The 21151-nt window shown below is 45.6% G+C and overlaps 3 protein-coding genes across 6 annotated transcripts; 1 reads left to right on the top strand and 2 right to left on the bottom strand.

The window, feature by feature from the left end:
* Nucleotides 1-3122: 3122 nt before the first annotated feature.
* LOC109876030 (protein Asterix) lies at nucleotides 3123-10805 on the bottom strand. The gene is made up of 4 exons (XM_020468513.2): nucleotides 10642-10805; nucleotides 5585-5690; nucleotides 4610-4707; nucleotides 3123-3528 (listed from the first exon to the last, which is right to left on the bottom strand). Exons 1-4 carry the CDS (start codon nucleotides 10689-10691, stop codon nucleotides 3462-3464), a joined length of 321 nt encoding a protein of 106 aa, XP_020324102.1. The 5' UTR covers nucleotides 10692-10805; the 3' UTR covers nucleotides 3123-3461.
* A 107-nt stretch (nucleotides 10806-10912) lies between these two features.
* Nucleotides 10913-15052, top strand: LOC109876029 (WD repeat domain-containing protein 83). 4 transcript variants are annotated; one of them, XM_031833403.1, is made up of 10 exons: nucleotides 10913-11082; nucleotides 11222-11337; nucleotides 11492-11612; nucleotides 11758-11823; nucleotides 13129-13234; nucleotides 13478-13526; nucleotides 13750-13876; nucleotides 13970-14037; nucleotides 14147-14370; nucleotides 14590-15052. In XM_031833403.1, the coding sequence occupies exons 2-10, from the start codon at nucleotides 11235-11237 to the stop codon at nucleotides 14758-14760; spliced, it is 1035 nt and encodes a 344-aa protein (XP_031689263.1). In that variant the 5' UTR covers nucleotides 10913-11082; nucleotides 11222-11234; the 3' UTR covers nucleotides 14761-15052. The 4 variants fall into 4 exon arrangements, with proteins under 4 accessions (XP_031689263.1, XP_031689259.1, XP_020324101.1 ...); XM_031833399.1 differs by having other exon boundaries at nucleotides 10915-11091; XM_020468512.2 differs by lacking the exon at nucleotides 11758-11823 and having other exon boundaries at nucleotides 10922-11082.
* A 554-nt stretch (nucleotides 15053-15606) lies between these two features.
* Nucleotides 15607-16513, bottom strand: LOC116376237 (persephin-like). The gene is made up of 2 exons (XM_031835833.1): nucleotides 16435-16513; nucleotides 15607-16085 (listed from the first exon to the last, which is right to left on the bottom strand). Exons 1-2 carry the CDS (start codon nucleotides 16511-16513, stop codon nucleotides 15607-15609), a joined length of 558 nt encoding a protein of 185 aa, XP_031691693.1.
* Between the last annotated feature and the right edge of the window lie 4638 nt (nucleotides 16514-21151).

The raw sequence follows: 21151 nt of genomic DNA, 5'->3' as shown, positions 1-21151 counted from the left end.
GAGAATGAGAGACAGAGAGGGGATAGAGGGAGACAGCAAGAGAGAGAATGAGAGACAGAGAGGGGATAGAGGGAGACAGCAAGAGAGAGAATGAGAGAGAGAGGGGATAGAGGGAGACAGCAAGGGAGAGAATGAGAGAGAGAGGGGATAGAGGGAGACAGCAAGAGAGAGAATGAGAGAGAGAGGGGATAGAGGGAGACAGCAAGAGAGAGAATGAGAGAGAGAGGGGATAGAGGGAGACAGCAAGAGAGAGAATGAGAGACAGAGAGGGGATAGAGGGAGACAGCAAGAGAAAGAATGAGAGACAGAGAGGGGATAGAGGGAGACAGCAAGAGAGAGAATGAGAGACAGAGGGGATAGAGGGAGACAGCAAGAGAAAGAATGAGAGACAGAGAGGGGATAGAGGGAGACAGCAAGAGAGAGAATGAGAGACAGAGAGGGGATAGAGGGAGACAGCAAGAGAGAGAATGAGAGACAGAGAGGGGATAGAGGAAGACAGCAAGAGAGAGAATGGGAGAGAGAGGGGATAGAGGGAGACAGCAAGAGAGAGAATGAGAGAGAGAGAGGGGATAGAGGGAGACAGCAAGAGAGAGAATGAGAGAGAGAGGGGATAGAGGGAGACAGCAAGAGAGAGAATGAGAGACAGAGAGGGGAGAGGGAGACAGCAAGAGAGAGAATGAGAGACAGAGAGGGGATAGAGGGAGACAGCAAGAGAGAGAATGAGAGACAGAGAGGAGATAGAGGGAGATAGCAAGAGAGAGAATGAGAGACAGAGAGGGGATAGAGGGAGACAGCAAGAGAGAGAATGAGAGACAGAGAGGGGATAGAGGGAGACAGCAAGAGAGAGAATGAGAGACAGAGAGGGGATAGAGGAAGACAGCAAGAGAGAGAATGGGAGAGAGGGGGGATAGAGGGAGACAGCAAGAGAGAGAATGAGAGAGAGAGAGGGGATAGAGGGAGACAGCAAGAGAGAGAATGAGAGAGAGAGAGAGAGGGGATAGAGGGAGACAGCAAGGGAGAGAATGAGAGACAGAGAGGGGATAGAGGGAGACAGCAAGAGAGAGAATGAGAGAGAGAGGGGATAGAGGGAGACAGCAAGAGAGAGAATGAGAGACAGAGAGGGGATAGAGGGAGACAGCAAGAGAGAGAATGAGAGACAGAGAGGGGATAGAGGGAGACAGCAAGAGAGAGAATGAGAGACAGCGAGGGGATAGAGGGAGACAGCAAGAGAGAGAATGAGAGAGAGAAGGGATAGAGGGAGACAGCAAGGGAGAGAATGAGAGACAGAGAGGGGATAGAGGGAGACAGCAAGAGAGAGAATGAGAGAGAGAGGGGATAGAGGGAGACAGCAAGAGAGAGAATGAGAGAGAGAGGGGATAGAGGGAGAGAGATAGAAAGAAAAAGCAGAAACAGAAAGAGAGGAGACAGAGGGAGAAAGAAAAGAGCTGAAACAGAGACAACGAGAGAGAAAAAGAGAAAGTGCAGAAACAGCAAGAGAATGAAAGAGAAAAGAGAGAGAGGAAGAGAGAGAAAAGAGTGGAGACAGCAAGAGAAAGAGTTATGTGCTAGGAGTTTTGCGTGTTTTAATCCATACTGTCTGAGATCAGTACTAAAGTGAGCCAGTTCCTTCATCAAGGATTTGTCCCCAATAGCACCCTATTCCTTACATAGTGCACTACTGGACTGGTCAAAAGTGGTGCACTATATAGGGAATAGAATGTAATTTGGGATGAAGCCAGACCATGAGATGCACATTGCTTACTAATTTGTAAAGCAACTCCTCCCTCTAGTGGTCAATGGTAATCAACCATCATTGTTTTCCAACACATCTCCAATCAGGCAAGATTAGGCAGAGGAGATAGGCCTACAGCAGTAGCACAAGTGGTCATTTGGAGCATATTCAGTGTGCGGGCCTTTCTGTTCTATTCAAGATTTTAATAACCCAAAAAATACACCCACCCCACTGATCAAACAAGGAGATAACTGCAGATGCAACAAATTCAAAATCTTCTCTTTCTTCTGTCGGGGCAGCAGGTAGCCTAGTGGTTAGAGCGTTGGGCCAACAACCGGAAGGTTGATGAATCGAATCCCTGAGCTGACAAGGTAAAAATCTGTTGTTCTGCACCTGAGCGAGGCAGTTAACCCACTGGTCCCTGTAAGCTGTGGATGTTGAGTAAGGCAGCACCTCTCTAATTCAGAGGTGTTGGGATAATGCAGTTGGACAACTGAATTTGATACAATAAACAAGATTGGGAAAGTCAGAGAAATAGTTAGTTAAAGTACCTTCCAAAAACAGTCCAATTTGTGTTTTGAAAGCCCACATGGGAACAACAAGGGGCGATAACAGCAATGAACTACCAAAGCAGAAAAACTCATTTACTCCCTTTCAAAAAGGTGCCTGTTGGCATTTCTATCCCCCCACCAAGTCAGTGCAAAATCAGGAGAAAAATTCAGTGGAGTTTGTTGAAACCGGTTGTCTCTGGCGCGTGTCCCGAACACAGAAGTGCCCACAACACAGAAGTGCCCACTCTGCTGGGGCTGATCCGCCTTAGGCTGGTCGGACGTGAGTTATAAGTCCACTAAATCAGCTCCAGATCCGGCTGACTCCCCACTCTGCCTTTCCCTCTGCTCTGTCATTAGCAGGCACACACACACAGTCTGGAGGCAGAGAGCGTGTGGTGGAGAGCAGTGCCTAGATAGTGATTAGACAGGGACAGACTGAGGGCTTGAGTGAGGGTTTATGTTCTGTGTGTGAGTGTGGTGGGGGGGGGGGACCTTTTAGGACTGAGGTAGCTATTCCCAGAGCTAAACTGCAGAGTGAGATTTTTACACATTACTGACTGCCTAGAGAGGCACACAGTCACTTTCATAACAGTTGCTCAATGTAAGCTCTTGGGTCAGATATTGGAAGGCAGTGGTGTTTGGGCCTAAAGATCCAAGACGTTATCAGAACATGCATGTGTAACAGACCTGAATTGGTTAAACTCCTCAGCTTGGAATACGAATCCAACTTGTACCTTTTCGGTGGCACAGCTGGCTAAAGGTGTTTCATGAGGGTGGTCACGGTACAGCTAAGCACAGTGACCCCCGTCACATGTAACAGGACAAACAAAACACAGTGCCTTCATAAAACCTTCCATCTTTATTTCCAACTAACAGACCTCAGCTTACAGCGGGTGAATCAGACAATTCAATAGAAAACCTGCAATATCTCCAGGAAGAGAGAGATTTTGGAGAATAACCAGGACCACCTGGTCTTCTTGTTCTTGCCTCATGTCCACCATTGTGTTTCCTCTCAATACATCCATCTTTATCCCTCCTCCCTCTCTTTCTCCATCCATCCATCCATCCATCCCTCTCTCTCTCTCCCAGATGGTCAGTGGGCGAGTCAGGAGTCAGTCTCCCACTCTCAGTCTGGAACCGCCCCTCTCCTGCAAGGCCCCCCTGCCATTGGTCCTTGGTTACCACGGTGGCGACATGGGCTGGGGGTTCTGGAGGTATGACATCACCACGGCTGAGATGGACAGCCTGATCGAAAGAAGAGATTGAAGAAAAAAAAAGGATGAGAGAAAATAAAAATTAATTAGCAATAAATATTGAAGAGATTGCTCAGCAGAAGCATCAGTGCCTTCAGGTTCGGTGGTTACAGTGTCCTCTTTTTCACAGATCTAAGATCAGCTTACCATCCCTTAGGTCTTAACCTTCACTATAAAAGAAAAACCAAACCGACCTTGGATCAGTGTGTGTGTAATATATATATACATACACACACACAATAAAAACAGTAGGGACTCGCCCACATCCATTGTGATTAGGCCTATATCGCAGTTGCTGCATATAACACTTCAACATTTTGCTGATCCACACAGTTTGTGTTACCAGCCAGGACGGCATAGAGACAATCTTTAATAAAAAACTAATCTAGGTGATGGACTGAGAGGCATCTCCTACTGATGTCCTGACACACTCTACTTTACCTGCAGAGCCACACACACTACTTTTCCTGGAAAAATGCCACACAGACACACACGCTCCCACAAAGTAAGTGGTATTATCTGCTGTAGTTAATTGTTATGGGTAAATGCAACACCTGGAGGTCAATGTTAAAAGCTTTTGGCCATTAAAGCTGAGCCCATCGCATGTCACAATGCCAGGTAGAGCCGAGCATTGCCAAACTAACTTCCGGTGTCTTTAGTTTTATTGCCAGGAGTGCATTCATTAGCGCAACCCGTAGCAAAACATTTAGCAATGAAAAGTGTTTTTTTATTGGACACATTCCGGTTAGTCCCTCCTCCGTTTGGTTCCTAGGGAATTACACCCCAGGCAGAATAAGAGCTGCCAAACTAACTTCCTGCTGCGTCCTGGTATTACAGTTAACACATTAACAGTGAGCCATTATGAGACAGATAATAGATAACTCTGCATTTTGGCATAATAGCAGACACTTTTTACACTTTTCTTTCACTCGCCCTCATAGTCGCATACAGACCCTGGGTAGGTTACCTGGGTAGGTTGGAAATATGAGACTTGATAAAAGAGACAGAACACATACACACACAGACAGAGAGACACAGAGAGAGAGAGACACACACACATTTGTTCTACTCACATAAAGCTGCTCATCATCTGTTTGGTGTCTTCGGAGCTGCGTGAGTTAGCGAAGCTGATGAAGGAGCAGTACACTGCTATCCACGCACACCACTTTAACTGAAACACACAACACAGAAGGTTAAGGACCACAGAATGACCCACATACTATACTTTATAATGCGCTGTGTGTGTGTCAGCTTTTCTGCATGAGGCTGTAGAAGTGCTGTGGCATAGCCAGACAGTTACTAATGTATGGGGTGTAAGATAATGTGCCTACGTGTAACAGGTTAAGATCATACTGCAATTTCAATCCACTGCTTGAAATGTCACCATTAGCATTGCTGAATATGTGCCTTTTTCGATGGCGCAACTGGCTAGTATGTTGTCAAGCGGGCGGTCATGTGTGTTTGAGAAGCAGAGGATCACTAGTTTGAGCTCAGTAAGACGACAGGGAGAGTGAAGGAAGATACGTTGCTATGCTAGCACAGGGACACCGGTGCCCTACATAACATTTTAGGACTGATTTCAGGGGCAGCAGAGGGAAAGGTGTTGATTAAAAGAGCCATTAAATAGTTGGTAGCGTCAAGGTTACCGGTGTGCTGGACTTTTCATCAACTCCATTATCGGACGTAGTGACAATTCATCCAATCGTAGAGTAGTAGACCGTCACATTACCTAGGTGGGTGTAACGGTGTATCACCCAGCACCACACACAGTCAATTAGGGATATGTGACAGAAAGTACTGGCTCCAGTTGATTTGGGGGCACACACCCTTCTAGGATAAACCACTCAGTTGAAAGGTTGGAGTTGGTCCCCAAGTGGTAGACTTTAGTCCCGTAAATGGGAACACAGTGGGGCAACTTCTCCTTTGGGAGGTTCTCTCTCTCACACACACACACACACACACACACACACACACACAATGGGGGAGGGGCGAGGTCGTCTGTGTGTGTGTGTGTGTCAGTGTGGTAAAAACAGATGTCTCTGGGTCACCTTCAGCATCAGGCCACACATGCTGAAGATCATGCCGAGTAGGTTCATGTAGTCTGGAGTCGGGTCTTCCAGGGTGGGGTTTGCTTCCGTGCTGGGGGGCTTGTATCTGTAACAACAACAACCAAGATATGAATGACCCTACCACAAATAACGCAACTAGCTACCTTACTTAGCTATACGTCAGTGTAACAACAGCTTCTCCAAGGTGGCATAGCAGTTCAGACGTCTTTTGTCCTCGTCTTGTCGTGTCCTGTATATATATATATTTACAACTTTTTCACATACATTTTATTTTTATTTTCCATCAACTCATCTTCAAAACACTCTCCTGCAACCCGCCTCACCAATGTATATTTATAAAAAAGTATTATTTACCTCAGATCTGTAATCCTCCAAGAAGCTAGCCAGAAACTCCAAGAAGCTAGCCTGAAACTAGCCAGAAGCTAATCCAGAAGCTAGTTCAGAAGCTAGTTAGCTCCTTTACTGGCAAATCGTTAATATTCAGCTAACCACGGTTTGTGGTCATCAGCTATCCTTTAGCTCGAAAATCTATCGCCAGTTCTGTACGGCGCAGCGCGGCTCGGAACGGAACATACCGGACCAATTTTTCTCTCCATGTCCCTGGACATTCATACCCGGATCTCACAGCTAGCTAGCTGCTATCCGTGTGACCATCGGAGCTAGCAAGCTCCGTCAATCACTCCTGAGTTCCATCAATCACACCTGGGCTGCAGTCACCTATCCGGACCCGTTTTACTGCCTTCGCGGAGCCCCACCGGGCCTTCACAACTGGACTGCCGACGTTATCTACCCGAAGGAGTTATTCGGCCGGCTCCTCCGTCGCGACGTTACCTGAACGCCCATCTGCGGCCTGCTAACCGTTAGCTGTCTTACCGGCTGCTATCTGAATAGACAATCGGACAATTTTTTTATTATTATTTTTTTTAAATTATTTTTTTAATTATTATTATTATATTTTCTTCTTGGGCCTCTATAACTATATCTATTGTTTTTATTTTTGTTGTTGTTGTGTGATTTGGATTAATCCCCTCTACCACACGGAACCCCACTAATCTACTGACGGAACGTAAGGGGTGGCTAACAGACTTCCATCCTATGCTAGCTTGCTACCGATGCCCTGGCTAGCTGTCTAAATCACCAACCAACCTCTCCACTCACCGGACCCTTTTGATCACTCGACTAAGCATGCCTATCCTTAATGTCAATATGTCTTGTCCATTTCTGTTCTGGTTAGTGTTTATTGGCTTATTTCACTGTAGAGCCTCTAGTCCTGCTCACTATACCTTATCCAACCTATTAGTTCCACCACCCACACATGCAATGACATCTCCTGGTTTCAACGATGTTTCTAGAGACAATATCTCTCTCTTCATCACTCAATACCTAGGTTTACCTCCACTGTATTCACATCCTGCCATACATTTGTCTGTACATTATACCTTGATGCTATTTTATCGCCCCCAGAAACCTCCTTTTACTCTATGTTCCAGACGTTCTAGACGACCAATTCTCATAGCTTTTAGCCGTACCCTTATTCTACTCCTCCTATGTTCCTCTGGCGATGTAGAGGTGAATCCAGGCCCTGCAGTGCCTAGCTCCACTCCTATTCCCCAGGCGCTCTCTTTTGACGACTTCTGTAACCGTAATAGCCTTGGTTTCATGCATGTTAACATTAGAAGCCTCCTCCCTAAGTTTGTTCTATTCACTGCTTTAGCACACTCTGCCAACCCGGATGTTCTAGCTGTGTCTGAATCCTGGCTTAGGAAGACCACCAAAAATTCTGAAGTTTTAATTCCAAACTACAACATTTTCAGACAAGATAGAACTGCCAAAGGGGGCGGTGTTGCAATCTACTGCAAAGATAGCCTGCAGAGTTCTGTCCTACTATCCAGGTCTGTACCCAAACAATTTGAACTTCTACTTTTAAAAATCCACCTCTCTAAAAACAAGTCTCTCACCGTTGCCGCCTGCTATAGACCACCCTCTGCCCCCAGCTGTGCTCTGGACACCATATGTGAACTGATTGCCCCCCATCTATCTTCAGAGTTCGTGCTGCTAGGCGACCTAAACTGGAACATGCTTAACACCCCAGCCATCCTACAATCTAAACTTGATGCCCTCAATCTCACACAAATAATCAATGAACCTACCAGGTACCTCCCCAAAACCTTAAACACGGGCACCCTCATAGATATCATCCTAACCAACTTCCCCTCTAAATACACCTCTGCTGTCTTCAACCAAGATCTCAGCGATCACTGCCTCATTGCCTGCATCCGTAATGGGTCAGCGGTCAAACGACCTCCACTCATCACTGTAAAACGCTCCCTGAAACACTTCTGCGAGCAGGCCTTTCTAATCGACCTGGCCGGGGTATCCTGGAAGGATATTGATCTCATCCCGTCAGTAGAGGATGCCTGGATATTTTTTAAAAATGCCTTCCTAACCATCTTAAATAAACATGCCCCATTCAAGAAATTTAGAACCAGGAACAGATATAGCCCTTGGTTCTCCCCAGACCTGACTGCCCTTAACCAACACAAAAACATCCTATGGCGTTCTGCATTAGCATCGAACAGCCCCCGTGATATGCAGCTGTTCAGGGAAGCTAGAAATCATTATACACAGGCAGTTAGAAAAGCCAAGGCTAGCTTTTTCAAGCAGAAATTTGCTTCCTGCAACACTAACTCAAAAAAGTTCTGGGACACTGTAAAGTCCATGGAGAATAAGAACACCTCCTCCCAGCTGCCCACTGCACTGAAGATAGGAAACACTGTCACCACTGATAAATCCACCATAATTGAGAATTTCAATAAGCATTTTTCTACGGCTGGCCATGCTTTCCACCTGGCTACTCCTACCCCGGACAACAGCACTGCACCCCCAACAGCAACTCGCCCAAGCCTTCCCCATTTCTCCTTCTCCCAAATCCATTCAGCTGATGTTCTGAAAGAGCTGCAAAATCTGGACCCCTACAAATCAGCCGGGCTAGACAATCTGGACCCTTTCTTTCTAAAATTATCTGCCGAAATTGTTGCCACCCCTATTACTAGCCTGTTCAACCTCTCTTTCGTGTCGTCTGAGATTCCCAAAGATTGGAAAGCAGCTGCGGTCATCCCCCTCTTCAAAGGGGGGGACACTCTTGACCCAAACTGCTACAGACCTATATCTATCCTACCGTGCCTTTCTAAGGTCTTCGAAAGCCAAGTCAACAAACAGATTACCGACCATTTCGAATCTCACCATACCTTCTCTGCTATGCAATCTGGTTTCAGAGCTGGTCATGGGTGCACCTCAGCCACGCTCAAGGTCCTAAACGATATCTTAACCGCCATCGATAAGAAACATTACTGTGCAGCCGTATTCATTGATCTGGCCAAGGCTTTCGACTCTGTCAATCACCACATCCTCATCGGCAGACTCGACAGCCTTGGTTTCTCAAATGATTGCCTCGCCTGGTTCACCAACTACTTCTCTGATAGAGTTCAGTGTGTCAAGTCGGAGGGTCTGCTGTCCGGACCTCTGGCAGTCTCTATGGGGGTGCCACAGGGTTCAATTCTTGGACCGACTCTCTTCTCTGTATACATCAATGAGGTCGCTCTTGCTGCTGGTGAGTCCCTGATCCACCTCTACGCAGACGACACCATTCTGTATACTTCCGGCCCTTCTTTGGACACTGTGTTAACAACCCTCCAGGCAAGCTTCAATGCCATACAACTCTCCTTCCGTGGCCTCCAATTGCTCTTAAATACAAGTAAAACTAAATGCATGCTCTTCAACCGATCGCTACCTGCACCTACCCGCCTGTCCAACATCACTACTCTGGACGGCTCTGACTTAGAATACGTGGACAACTACAAATACTTAGGTGTCTGGTTAGACTGTAAACTCTCCTTCCAGACCCATATCAAACATCTCCAATCCAAAGTTAAATCTAGAATTGGCTTCCTATTTCGCAACAAAGCATCCTTCACTCATGCTGCCAAACATACCCTTGTAAAACTGACCATCCTACCAATCCTCGACTTTGGCGATGTCATTTACAAAATAGCCTCCAATACCCTACTCAACAAATTGGATGCAGTCTATCACAGTGCAATCCGTTTTATCACCAAAGCCCCATATACTACCCACCATTGCGACCTGTACGCTCTCGTTGGCTGGCCCTCGCTTCATACTCGTCGCCAAACCCACTGGCTCCATGTCATCTACAAGACCCTGCTAGGTAAAGTCCCCCCTTATCTCAGCTCGCTGGTCACCATAGCATCTCCCACCTGTAGCACACGCTCCAGCAGGTATATCTCTCTAGTCACCCCCAAGACCAATTCTTTCTTTGGCCGCCTCTCCTTCCAGTTCTCTGCTGCCAATGACTGGAACGAACTACAAAAATCTCTGAAACTGGAAACACTTATCTCCCTCACTAGCTTTAAGCACCAACTGTCAGAGCAGCTCACAGATTACTGCACCTGTACATAGCCCACCTAAAATTTAGCCCAAACAACTACCTCTTTCCCAACTGTATTTAATTTTTATTTATTTATTTATTTTGCTCCTTTGCACCCCATTATTTTTTTATTTCTACTTTGCACATTCTTCCATTGCAAAACTACCATTCCAGTATTTTACTTGCTATATTGTATTTACTTTGCCATCATGGCCTTTTTTTGCCTTTACCTCCCTTCTCACCTCATTTGCTCACATTGTATATAGACTTGTTTATACTGCATTATTGACTGTATGTTTGTTTTTACTCCATGTGTAACTCTGTGTCGTTTTATCTGTCGAACTGCTTTGCTTTATCTTGGCCAGGTCGCAATTGTAAATGAGAACTTGTTCTCAACTTGCCTACCTGGTTAAATAAAGGTAAAATAAAATAAATAAATAAAAATCTAGTTAGTTCACAAAATGACAGGCGTTCTAGCTAGCTTGTTAGCTAGTCTATAATCGCGTTAGAATAGTGCTGAAGACGTGTGATTTAGCTAAGTAGCTATCTCGTTAGCGCGCAAACCCAACCACATTTACTCAATTGTACTCACCGGATAATTTTGTTTACCCTTTGTGGGCCTGACATGTTGTTTGCGGACATAATGTCCTTCTTGTTGAGATATTTTTAAGGATTAATTTAGTGGCAAAACGGTGTTGAGCGGGACCCGTCAGCTAGCTCGGCGAATGAAGGGGCGGGGCCTATAATTTCCGCCGTGCGATGGATGTATTTCAAAATAAATGCTTTAAAGGACGCGAAGGACTCTATCAATGCGGAGGGAGAATGTTCGGACTTTTATTTTGACACAAATACTTTTACCCGGAACGAAACGATTATCACAGACAGGAAGTAAACCACACATTTGCAAAAATATTAACATTCTGGAGCATAAACTGTAGGGGGAAAAAAGTACGTTCGTTTGCTGTTAGCTAACAGAAATCAATATGAGTCAGTTAATGATTGCTCTCTCATCAAACTAAAGCGAACAAGCAAGGTATTTCAGGTAGATATCATTCCAAGTTCCATAATGCTCTTTCCATAGCACTTGCTCTTTCCACTACTAACGTTAGCGTAGTTGATGCTCAAGTCAGGAGAAAAATAATAGCCAAATGTTTCAACCTCTCTTTCTACAGGCAGAAGTGTGAAATGTCGTTTCCCCAGCCCAAACCTGAGGTCCCTCAGCTCCCCCAAAACCTTCTCAGGACCATAGACTGCCAACAAGGGGCTGTAAGAGCTGTGCGATTCAATGGTGAGAACTCAAACAAACACCCATACCGTGAGGTATGACTGTTGCTCTACTTGGAGCTGCTTGTGTATCTACATAACGCGTTTCAGGTGTTTTTCATCCTCTCATTTTCTCTCGACCCACCTCTCTCCCCCACCCCTCTCCCTCTCTTTCTCAGCTGATGGTAACTACCTGCTGTCTTGCGGCAGTGACAAGTCTCTGAAGTTGTGGAGTGTAAGTCGAGGGACACTGCTGAAGACGTACAGTGGCCATGGATACGAGGTTCTAGATGCTGATGGGTCAGTGTCTGTATTATTACACAAACCTATATCAGAAAGTAAGCTGGCCCTCTTTGAAGTCTTGTAGATCGATGCATTGCGCTCTTTTTGGTTGTAAAGCCCTCTTGCATAAACTTAACTACGTTACTTAATTGTTAACCTGCAGAGGTACGAGTTACCAGACCCAGTCTCAGGGATGGCTTACTCTGGAGATCCCTTTCATCTCCACTGAGTTAGGTACAGTTTTTAATCTGATTTAACCAAAAAGGGTGTAAAACGTGATGATTTGGTGTCTACAGCAGGGGTCTCCAACCTTTTCTGTCACGAGACCTGCAACTCTTCCCGGGGTCCTAGGTGTTCAACAGATGTGTTTTATGTCAATATACCTCGTAAAATCATTTTTAAAACTACTCTCAATATTACAATTATTCAAAGAGAAACATCGTAAATTGATGTTTTGAGTCCATGTCAGTGCTTAAATCACATCTGAAGAAAAGAATTGGTCTGAAAAAAAAACAATTAATTTAAACGTTTTAGTGAAGAGGGGAATGTGTCAGTTGAGCAATGTTTCTGCTGAGACAACTGCTGCAGCACGTCATGGCAGGGTTTGCAAAACAATCGCCACCCAATTGATACAAATAATCAAAATATAGTTCTGTCAGGTAAGCCTACTTTGCACTTAACATTTAATTGAGAAGGTTTTGGGGGAAAGTCTTTCTGTCTACCCACAAGACGGTTATCATCATTGCTAACTTTCCTGCAAACAGAGTGATAGATAAACACGTGCACTAAACAGACAGCAATATTGCTGGAAATGAATTGTCAGATATTGTGCTACGTTTGGATTTTGAAGGAAGTGGTGGCTAACCAGGAGAGGGATAATGTCACTGTGGATTTGATTGGATAGTAGCAGGGAGCTTTATGTCTAGGACCGTTTGCGATGGAACACATTTAAAAAATGCACTTTCAGAACTGATTGGCGAGCTACTCACAGGTGGGCTGAGAGCTACTGGTAGATCTGCCTGATGGAGACCCTTGCTCTAGAGCAATACAGACAGCTGATTGAGGAACACTTTATTGAAGAATGTGTTTGGTAAAGGCCAAATTTGGGTTAAATAAAGCTGATCCTAGATCTGATTGAGTGGGAAGCACTTAACTTCACTAAGCGTTCTCTTTCAGTGTGATAGCTAGCTTATATGCAGACGCCAAAGCCTGTATGTTCCCCTATATGAAGTAGGAGATATGCATTAGAAATGATACATACGGTATAGTTGATAGATAAGAAGCAGCACATTTTTTACTCATTCAGTATTCTTGTTTAAGTTCCCCTATCCATCCATCTGCCTTCTGTGTCCATTACTCTCTGTCTGTCTTGCCTCTGCTGGTCATTCTCTATGTGATCAATCTGCTTGCTTGTGTAGTCTTCCTCTCTCCATCTGCCTGCTTTGTCCTTCACTGTCTCCCTGCTGCCTCTGGGCCCCTGGGGGAATATGATCTGAGGTAGTGGTGTGTGTCTTACCATTGATTCCTTCCCTAGTTCCTATGACAACAGCCAGCTGTGTTCCTGCAGCTCGGACAAGACGGTGATCCTCTGGGACGTCGCCACGGGACAGGTCACCCGGAAACTCAGGGGTCACGCTGGGGTGAGAGAAAACAATACAACTATATTTTCCTGTGTCACAGAGAGAGAGATGGAGTTTTAGAGAAAGAGGGGAGGGGGAAAGAGGCGGGTAGGAGAGGTCAGGTGGGTCAGAAAAAAATATAGAAAGAGAAGTTGAGATGTTGAAGGAATAGAGACAGGAAAGAATACAACAACTAAACCTCTAACTGGAGCCATTTATTAACATGGATATGGCTCTGCCTCTGGTCTGTCTCTCTGTTTGCAGAAAGTCAACTGTGTCCAGTTCAATGAAGAAGCTACAGTCATTTTATCTGGTGAGTTTTCTCGTTCCTCCGTCCTTCCTCAGCAAAGTGCATCTCAGTCACCTCTACAACCAGGTTTGTGGCTTCAGCATTGTCCTGCTCATCCACAACAGGACCCACCTCAAGTGTGTGTGTGTGTGTGTGTGTGTGTGTGTGTGTGTGTGTGTGTGTGTGTGTGTGTGTGTGTGTGTGTGTGTGTGTGTGTGTGTGTGTGTGTACTCGTGTCGGTCTCTAGGCTCCATAGATGGTACAGTGCGCTGCTGGGACACCAGGTCCAGAAAATTTGACCCCATCCAGATTCTGGACGAGGCTCAGGATGGTGTCAGCAGTCTGAAGGTGTCTGAACACGAGCTGCTCACTGGGTCAGTACCAAGTCTGAACCTTTCTGTTCATTTCAGTTTGATTCTTATAGAAGAGTCCTCTAAGCATCTTTTCTATCTCATGTCTTTCTCCAGGTCAGTGGACGGGAGAGTGAGACGGTATGACCTGCGGATGGGCCAGCTGCATGTGGACTTCATCAACAGTCAGTATCTAGTCTTACCAACTAGTTGTTGTACTAAATATCACTAACTTCTGTACCTAAACCACGCTGAGTCGCATTGATTTGTTATGTGTTTGTCTCTGTGTTCCAGGCCCCATCACGTGTGTGTGTTTCAGTGCGGACGGCCAGTGCACTCTGACCTCCAGCCTGGACTCCACCGTGCGTCTACTGGACAAGAGCACAGGGGAGATGCTGGGAGAGTACACAGGACACAAGATGAAGGGCTACAAGCTGGACTGCTGTCTGTCTAGTAAGGATACTCACGTCCTGAGCTGCTCTGAAGACGGACACGTGTACTGCTGGGACCTGGTAGAGGTACGAGGGATGGATGATTTGTTCATCTAATAGATAGTTCCACTACCTATCAAAATGAATTGATTTGATTGGTTGATTTTGCTAACTGGATGCGTATTTGAAACGGAATAGCACAGCAGTATCTGTAAATGTCAACAGCTGCAGATTCAAGGACTTGGTATGTGTGTCTATTGGTGTTAGATTCTTTCCCTCTTTGAACATCTCTTGTTTCTCTCTCAGGGTTCTCTGATGCTGAAGCTGCCAGTCGGGAAGGCTGTCGTCCAATCGCTGTCTTTCCATCCCTCGGAGACCCGCCTCCTCACAGCCATGGAGGGGCGTGTCCAGGTGTGGGGGGCGGAGCCAGAGGAAACTGAAGAGGAGGTGGTGGTTGTTCAACAGGAAAAAGCATAGTAATCATTAGGTGGACATGACAGAAAGGACAAGAGTCATGATATCGTCAGAACTGATGAGTACTACTGTACTGAACTGCCTGTTCTTCACTAAGGGTTAGGGATCGGATTTTGGTTCAGGGAAATGGTTGTGTGGTTGAAAAGTGCCGTTGCTTCCATGGCTAAAATATGGAATAAATCAATGAAAGTACTGCTGATGTCCCAGCATTATCAATAATGTTTTTTAAAATATTCATTGTAAATATTTTGTAAATGATGAGTTTTGAATAAACCCTTTGTATTTTCCAAATGAACCATAGGCTCTAATATATATTTCTTAGTAGCCATGAGGGAAAATGTAATTTCACTCACCAACATTGGTCATAAAACATGTAGATATGGTTGTCTTTATTACGAGTTGTACATATGAATGTGGCACATGGACAAAATAAATTAAGTAGCATCATACAGTTAACATCTCAAATAAATAAATAATTTATTTTACATAAATACCTTGTTGGTTTGCTGAGGACCTTTTTTCGAATTGTAACAGTTTTACTCAACAATCAACCATAGTGTTAACCACTATTCATTTAATCTATGCAGCAAAATAAGATCCATTCAACGTCATTGGTATAATAAAAAAACTCCCCCAAAGCAACTTTAAATAAATATAAATATATACATACGCAAAATGAATGCATTTCTTTCTAGCAAATTATAGCTACATCTGTAATCTCTTTCCTCCTGATTCTCCTTTTGTACAGCCTGAGCCTCTATGCCGCTCCCATTGCATTCTGAACAGCCAATGGCCACGGCCCAAAAGTCAATGTTCAGGCCCTCCCCCTTCACGTCCAGCTCCTCCCCATTAACCCACACAGGTACACCCTGCAGCCGACAGCTTCTCCACCTTGTGCCAGCGATGGGTGTTATCCAAAAAGGCTAGATCTTCGTGGTGGGTGGGCCTGCAGCATGGTCCATTCTGCCACGGCTCTCCATTCTGCTCGGGCAGGGCCCCCCTCAGGAGCAGGTTGGTCAGGGTCAGATCATGGTTGGAGCGGACACGGGGACAGTCTCCGCTGCAGTACTTGAAGAGGACGGTCTCGTCCGCGTCGTAGCCCAGACCCAGCTCTCGTACCTGGAGGAGGATGGAGCGGAGACGACATTGGGTTGAAGAGCGGCGGGACCGGATTGGGATGATTGGGGATGGGACGGAACCCCTTTGGTCTTCTACTGCATATCCGGAACCTTCTGTGTTCTTATTGTTGTTGTTCCCTTTGTTGGATTCTCCTCCTCCACCTCTCCTCTCCTCCTCTGATGGGGAGGATGATGCTTGCCCTCGCTGCTCTGAAAGATGGTGATAAAGAGAGAGGGTTATTAAAAAACTCATCACACCAGCTTGGACCAGATGGCATTACACTCTAGACTGCAGTAGACTGATAGTCAGTGCTACCCTACAGAAAAACTCCAGAACAGAAATCACACAATATGCTCTCAAAATTCTCCAGTGACTGTGTATGCCTTGTCACTCAAGTCCCAGTGTCAAACATCATCCTGATGTAAACCAATCTCAAAGTACACAACAATATCTAGACACATATAACCCAGTACAAAACTGAAGAAAATAGGAAGAAATTCTATCCTGTCCCATCTCCAATGTCGAAGGTCGTGAGTCGTGACCCCCATCCATCCTTACCGAGTAGTGAGCGCAGCCAGTGTCCCTCTCCTCTCTGGACACAGAACAGCAGAACAAACAGCTTCAGTAGAGACCTCATATCTCCCCTCTTCTCTTATGTTGATCCCTCTTCCTCTCTAAGTAAACGATTGAACAGTGGATGAGTGTCTACGAGTGATGCTGAGATGCAACAGAGTCCCAACCTCCATTATATATCCCTCCGAAAAGAAGGGGGGATGAGACAGGATGTGGGGGGCGGTGAAACGGAGGGGGGGGGGGGGGGGGGGGGGGGGGGTACACTAACCCGTTCCTCGCCAAAGCGCCAAGCCCGTAGACTCACTTGAGTTTTGACGGTTAGCGGTTTGATTGTTGGATGGGTGTTTGACCAAGAAATGTGTCATATTGGGATTATATTTAACAGGTATAAATTGCATTCTGAGGGCCCAGGTGTTTTCCGATGGATGCAAAGGCTGCTTCATGGGAAAAATGAAATCTGGAGGCTAATAACTTAAAGCTGTTTTGAAGTTGAATGGCGGGCCAGGCTGGTCAGAGGTTGAGCTGGTTGGCAATTGATGCTAGGCAGAACTACCACTTGAACAGTTGAAGAAAGAGAGAGAGAGAGGGAGCGAGAGGGGGGGGTGTAATATAAACAAAGACCTGGGGGATTGACACTGACTTGAGGACATAGAGACAGTTAAAGTCAAAAGTCCACCAGGTCAATGTTCAAATGAGACAGAAAGCGAAGAATGCGTTTCTGTCTCTTTCGGGCCAGTAAAGAAAGAGTTGAAATAAAAGAGGGAAGGGATGGTCGTAATTAAAAAAGAGAAGAAGGAAAAAAACACGACAGGAGATATTTTAATGGACATTCCGAGACTGGCGACTGACATTCCCAGATCTTCAGTAACTTCTTCCATAAATTCAGGGATTTGGTTGGAAATGTGGGCTTGTCAGGTCACATTATCAGACCAAATAATTTAACTGGGCTTGATTGAGATTGCCAATGGAATAGCCCCATAACCCTGCCCATCTGGCCCTCTAACACACACACACACACACACACACACACACACACACACACACACACACACACACACACACACACACACACACACACACACACACACACACACACACACACACACACACACACCTACCCATAGAGCTCTCTCTCTCTGCTTGTGTGGGTGGGTGGGTGGGTGGGTGGGTGAGTGAGTGAGTGAGTGAGTGAGTGAGTGAGTGAGTGAGTGAGTGAGTGAGTGAGTGAGTGAGTGAGTGAGTGTGTGTGTGTGTGTGTGTGTGTGTGTGGGTGTGTGAGTGAGTGTGTGTCAGTCAGTATCTGTAACATGGAAAAACACTGGGCGCCCAAACCGTCTTTTCACAATCACAACCAAATAAGCCCATGGGCGGAAGAAAGCATGTAGTCTAGGCCTAATATGACACTGTATCAAGATGACATCAGCTATCATTCCTTCATTCCTTCTCTTTTGTGTGTGTGTGTGTGTGTGTGTGTGTGTATGTGTGTGTCCACGAGGGATATTGAGAAACAGCTCACCTGCCAATACAGCTCTCTCTCTGCTTGTATGTGTGTGTGTGTGTGTGTGTGTGTGTGTGTGTGTGTGTGTGTGTGTGTGTGTGTGTGTGTGTGTGTGTGTGTGTGTGTGTGTGTGTGTGTGTGTGTGTGTGTGTGTGTCAGACTGCATTGATTCAGAGGGTTTATTCAGTGACCAATTCAGACAATAATCTTCCAGACTGTTAAGAGTTTTCATGAATGCTTTGATGCTGCTGACCATCATGTGATGACTGTGACACAAACCACATCTAACTGGTGACTAACCCTCCTGGTGGGAAAGTGAAGCTAATGATGTTTGAGGATATGCGTTCAAGTCTCTTGTCTAAACTCTCAATGACGTCTTTAAGCCCTCACGGACCGTATGACTGGACATTTCTCACTAGGTGAACATCCTGATCATCAACAGTGACAAGACGACTGAGTCGATTCCACTCTCTACTACTTTTGCTCTTCACTTTTTCTCTCCTTCCATCATCAGCCATCACTTTACCCAGAATACCTGTCCCTGCATCTCTGTGCACCATTCATGTACTGTCTCCATGATGACATACTGTACATACTCCAGGCCTGATGCAGCTCTAAGCCCTCTCCTGCCTCTGAAGAGAGAGACAGACTGTTTAAGGTTTAAACATAGCTCCTGTAAAACCTACACATTATACACATTCTGTTTTTTTACATCAGTCATCTCCGCTCCACGTCTCTCCATCCTCCTCTACCCGGAGAAGTTCTTTCTGTGATTTAAGGCAAGGTAAATACACGCTACGCAATTAGTAAGAACCCTAATTACCGAAAACTGACTTTAGGACAACACCATGTAAGAAATTGAATGAATTGGGCTTCTAACGTGTGATGGTAGGTCTATGTAGTGAAGCACTAGGTCAGGGGGGGAGAATACCTCAGTAACAGCTAAGGTGTGATGGTAGGTCTATGTAGTGTAGCACTAGGCCAGGGGAGGGAGAATACCTCAGTAACAGCTAAGGTGTGATGGTAGGTCTATGTAGTGTAGCACTAGGTCAGGGGAGGGAGAATACCTCAGTAACAGCTAAGGTGTGATGGTAGGTCTATGTAGTGAAGCACTAGGTCAGGGGGGGAGAATACCTCAGTAACAGCTAAGGTGTGATGGTAGGTCTATGTAGTGAAGCACTAGGTCAGGGGGGGAGAATACCTCAGTAACAGCTAAGGTGTGATGGTAGGTCTATGTAGTGAAGCACTAGGCCAGGGGAGGGAGAATACCTCAGTAACAGCTAAGGTGTGATGGTAGGTCTATGTAGTGTAGCACTAGGTCAGGGGATGGAGAATACCTCAGTAACAGCTAAGGTGTGATGGTAGGTCTATGTAGTGAAGCACTAGGTCAGGGGGGGAGAATACCTCAGTAACAGCTAAGGTGTGATGGTAGGTCTATGTAGTGTAGCACTAGGCCAGGGGAGGGAGAATACCTCAGTAACAGCTAAAGTAAGGCAGAAAATCCGAAGTACGATCAGATACAATCTGGTGTATTTATGTTACTGTCTGGAATCAGTGACGACAGAATTAGGAAGATTTGAGAGGCTTTGGGATTGAACATGCTGACCGTGCAGGAATGTGTAAATGCCCACAGCTACAGAATGGTACATGGTGTAGACAGTGACTTAGCCTACAACTCAGAGGGAAATATGATGTGAGTAAGCATGGTTACGGAAAACCATGTGTCCAATGTTCTATACTGAGAAGGAGCACAGACACAGACAACACCCATAGACATTGTCGTCCGCTGGTTGGTGTCTTTCTGCCTTTTGGTATTCAAACAAGCAGCCAAGACATTTGTCAATCAAACCTAGCTGACTCTATGGCCTTGCTGGGCTAAAAGTGATCATTTCCAAATACCCTATGCGAAACATGAAGTGCAATATACATTTGTTTCATACTATATGCATGATACACCATTGTCTGTATAGGCCTAAATGAGTTATTTTTTCCTGACATGACACTGTTGTCAGATTCTTCTCATTCCTCTCTACCTGAGACATCTTTAAATTCCAGACCATATCTTCAAGAGAAATACCAAGGGGATTGTTCTATCACTGTATCCCTCCTCCTCCTTCTCCTCCCTCTTTCTCTCTCCATCTTCATCCTTTCTCCGGGCGCGGAGGTGGAAGGAATGTGTCAGGCCCTTTGCCCTCTCACGCTCCATGTTTTCCGAGAGGATTAACCGGAAGATGAATGTGTATTGAGAGCTTCTTTCTGTATTCCGTCTCTTACCCGGAGTGCTGATGTCTCACCTGGAGAGAAAGCTCTGAGTTAAACGGCGGTCATCCCGATTCGATATGATGCCTTCATCACAAAAGCATCTTGGACGGCCAGTCACTGCAGTGTCAAATCCTTACTCCTTACACCGAGCCAATGGTTGATGGTGTTACTAATTGTGCACTGTAGTAATGATAACAATGTTGAGCATTGCTTATTGGCTACCTTGTGTCCAGCCTCTACCTTACGCAGCTGATCTACTGTGAAGGTGACTTGTTTATAGGGGATCTACAGACCTTTCAATATCAGATAATGCCACTCTGGATCAGTCTCACTCTGCCAAACCATAACCATTAACCTCAGAGAAACATACTTCAACTGATCTTAGAGCAGTCTTTCTCCCTGCAACTACCAGACTGCTTGGCCCAGGTTCAAAACACAACTGGATCAGGCCCTGTAGGGATCAGTGGAAACACATTTGTTTCAAATCTCTTCTCCTAACGTTTGGTGTAGAGCAGTAAATAAAGATAAACTCTCTTGGAAGGGTTCAGAGTCTGCCTGTCTGTGTCTGATGGGCTTACAGTGTTGTTTGATGGTGTAACAGGCTCTCTAAGCACAGTTCTAGGACCAACTGAGCTAACGTCCCCCCAACATGGCCTGCTAACTTGAACCATTAAGGGAGAAAGGTGCAAAACTGACCATGACTAGGGGGAACTTATCCTATTCGCTAAGGGCATCTACTGGTTTAAGAGATCCTGAGGTTGCTGTCTGTAAATTCCTGGCAATAGACATATCACTCTCTGAGATGTCCCATTGATAGACTGATAGGCCCATTTAGGCCTAGAGTAGGAGGGATCCTTTCTATCAGACTGATAGAATTATAGAGTAATCTAGGCCTAGATCGCGGAGGGATCCACTGGACAGACTGATAGAGTGATAGAGACA

Source organism: Oncorhynchus kisutch, linkage group LG1 (assembly GCF_002021735.2).
Source record: "Oncorhynchus kisutch isolate 150728-3 linkage group LG1, Okis_V2, whole genome shotgun sequence".
In the NCBI taxonomy this organism is placed as follows: domain Eukaryota; kingdom Metazoa; phylum Chordata; class Actinopteri; order Salmoniformes; family Salmonidae; genus Oncorhynchus; species Oncorhynchus kisutch.
Note: the sequence above shows the minus strand (reverse complement) of the source record. Positions and strands in the feature narration are given on the sequence as shown.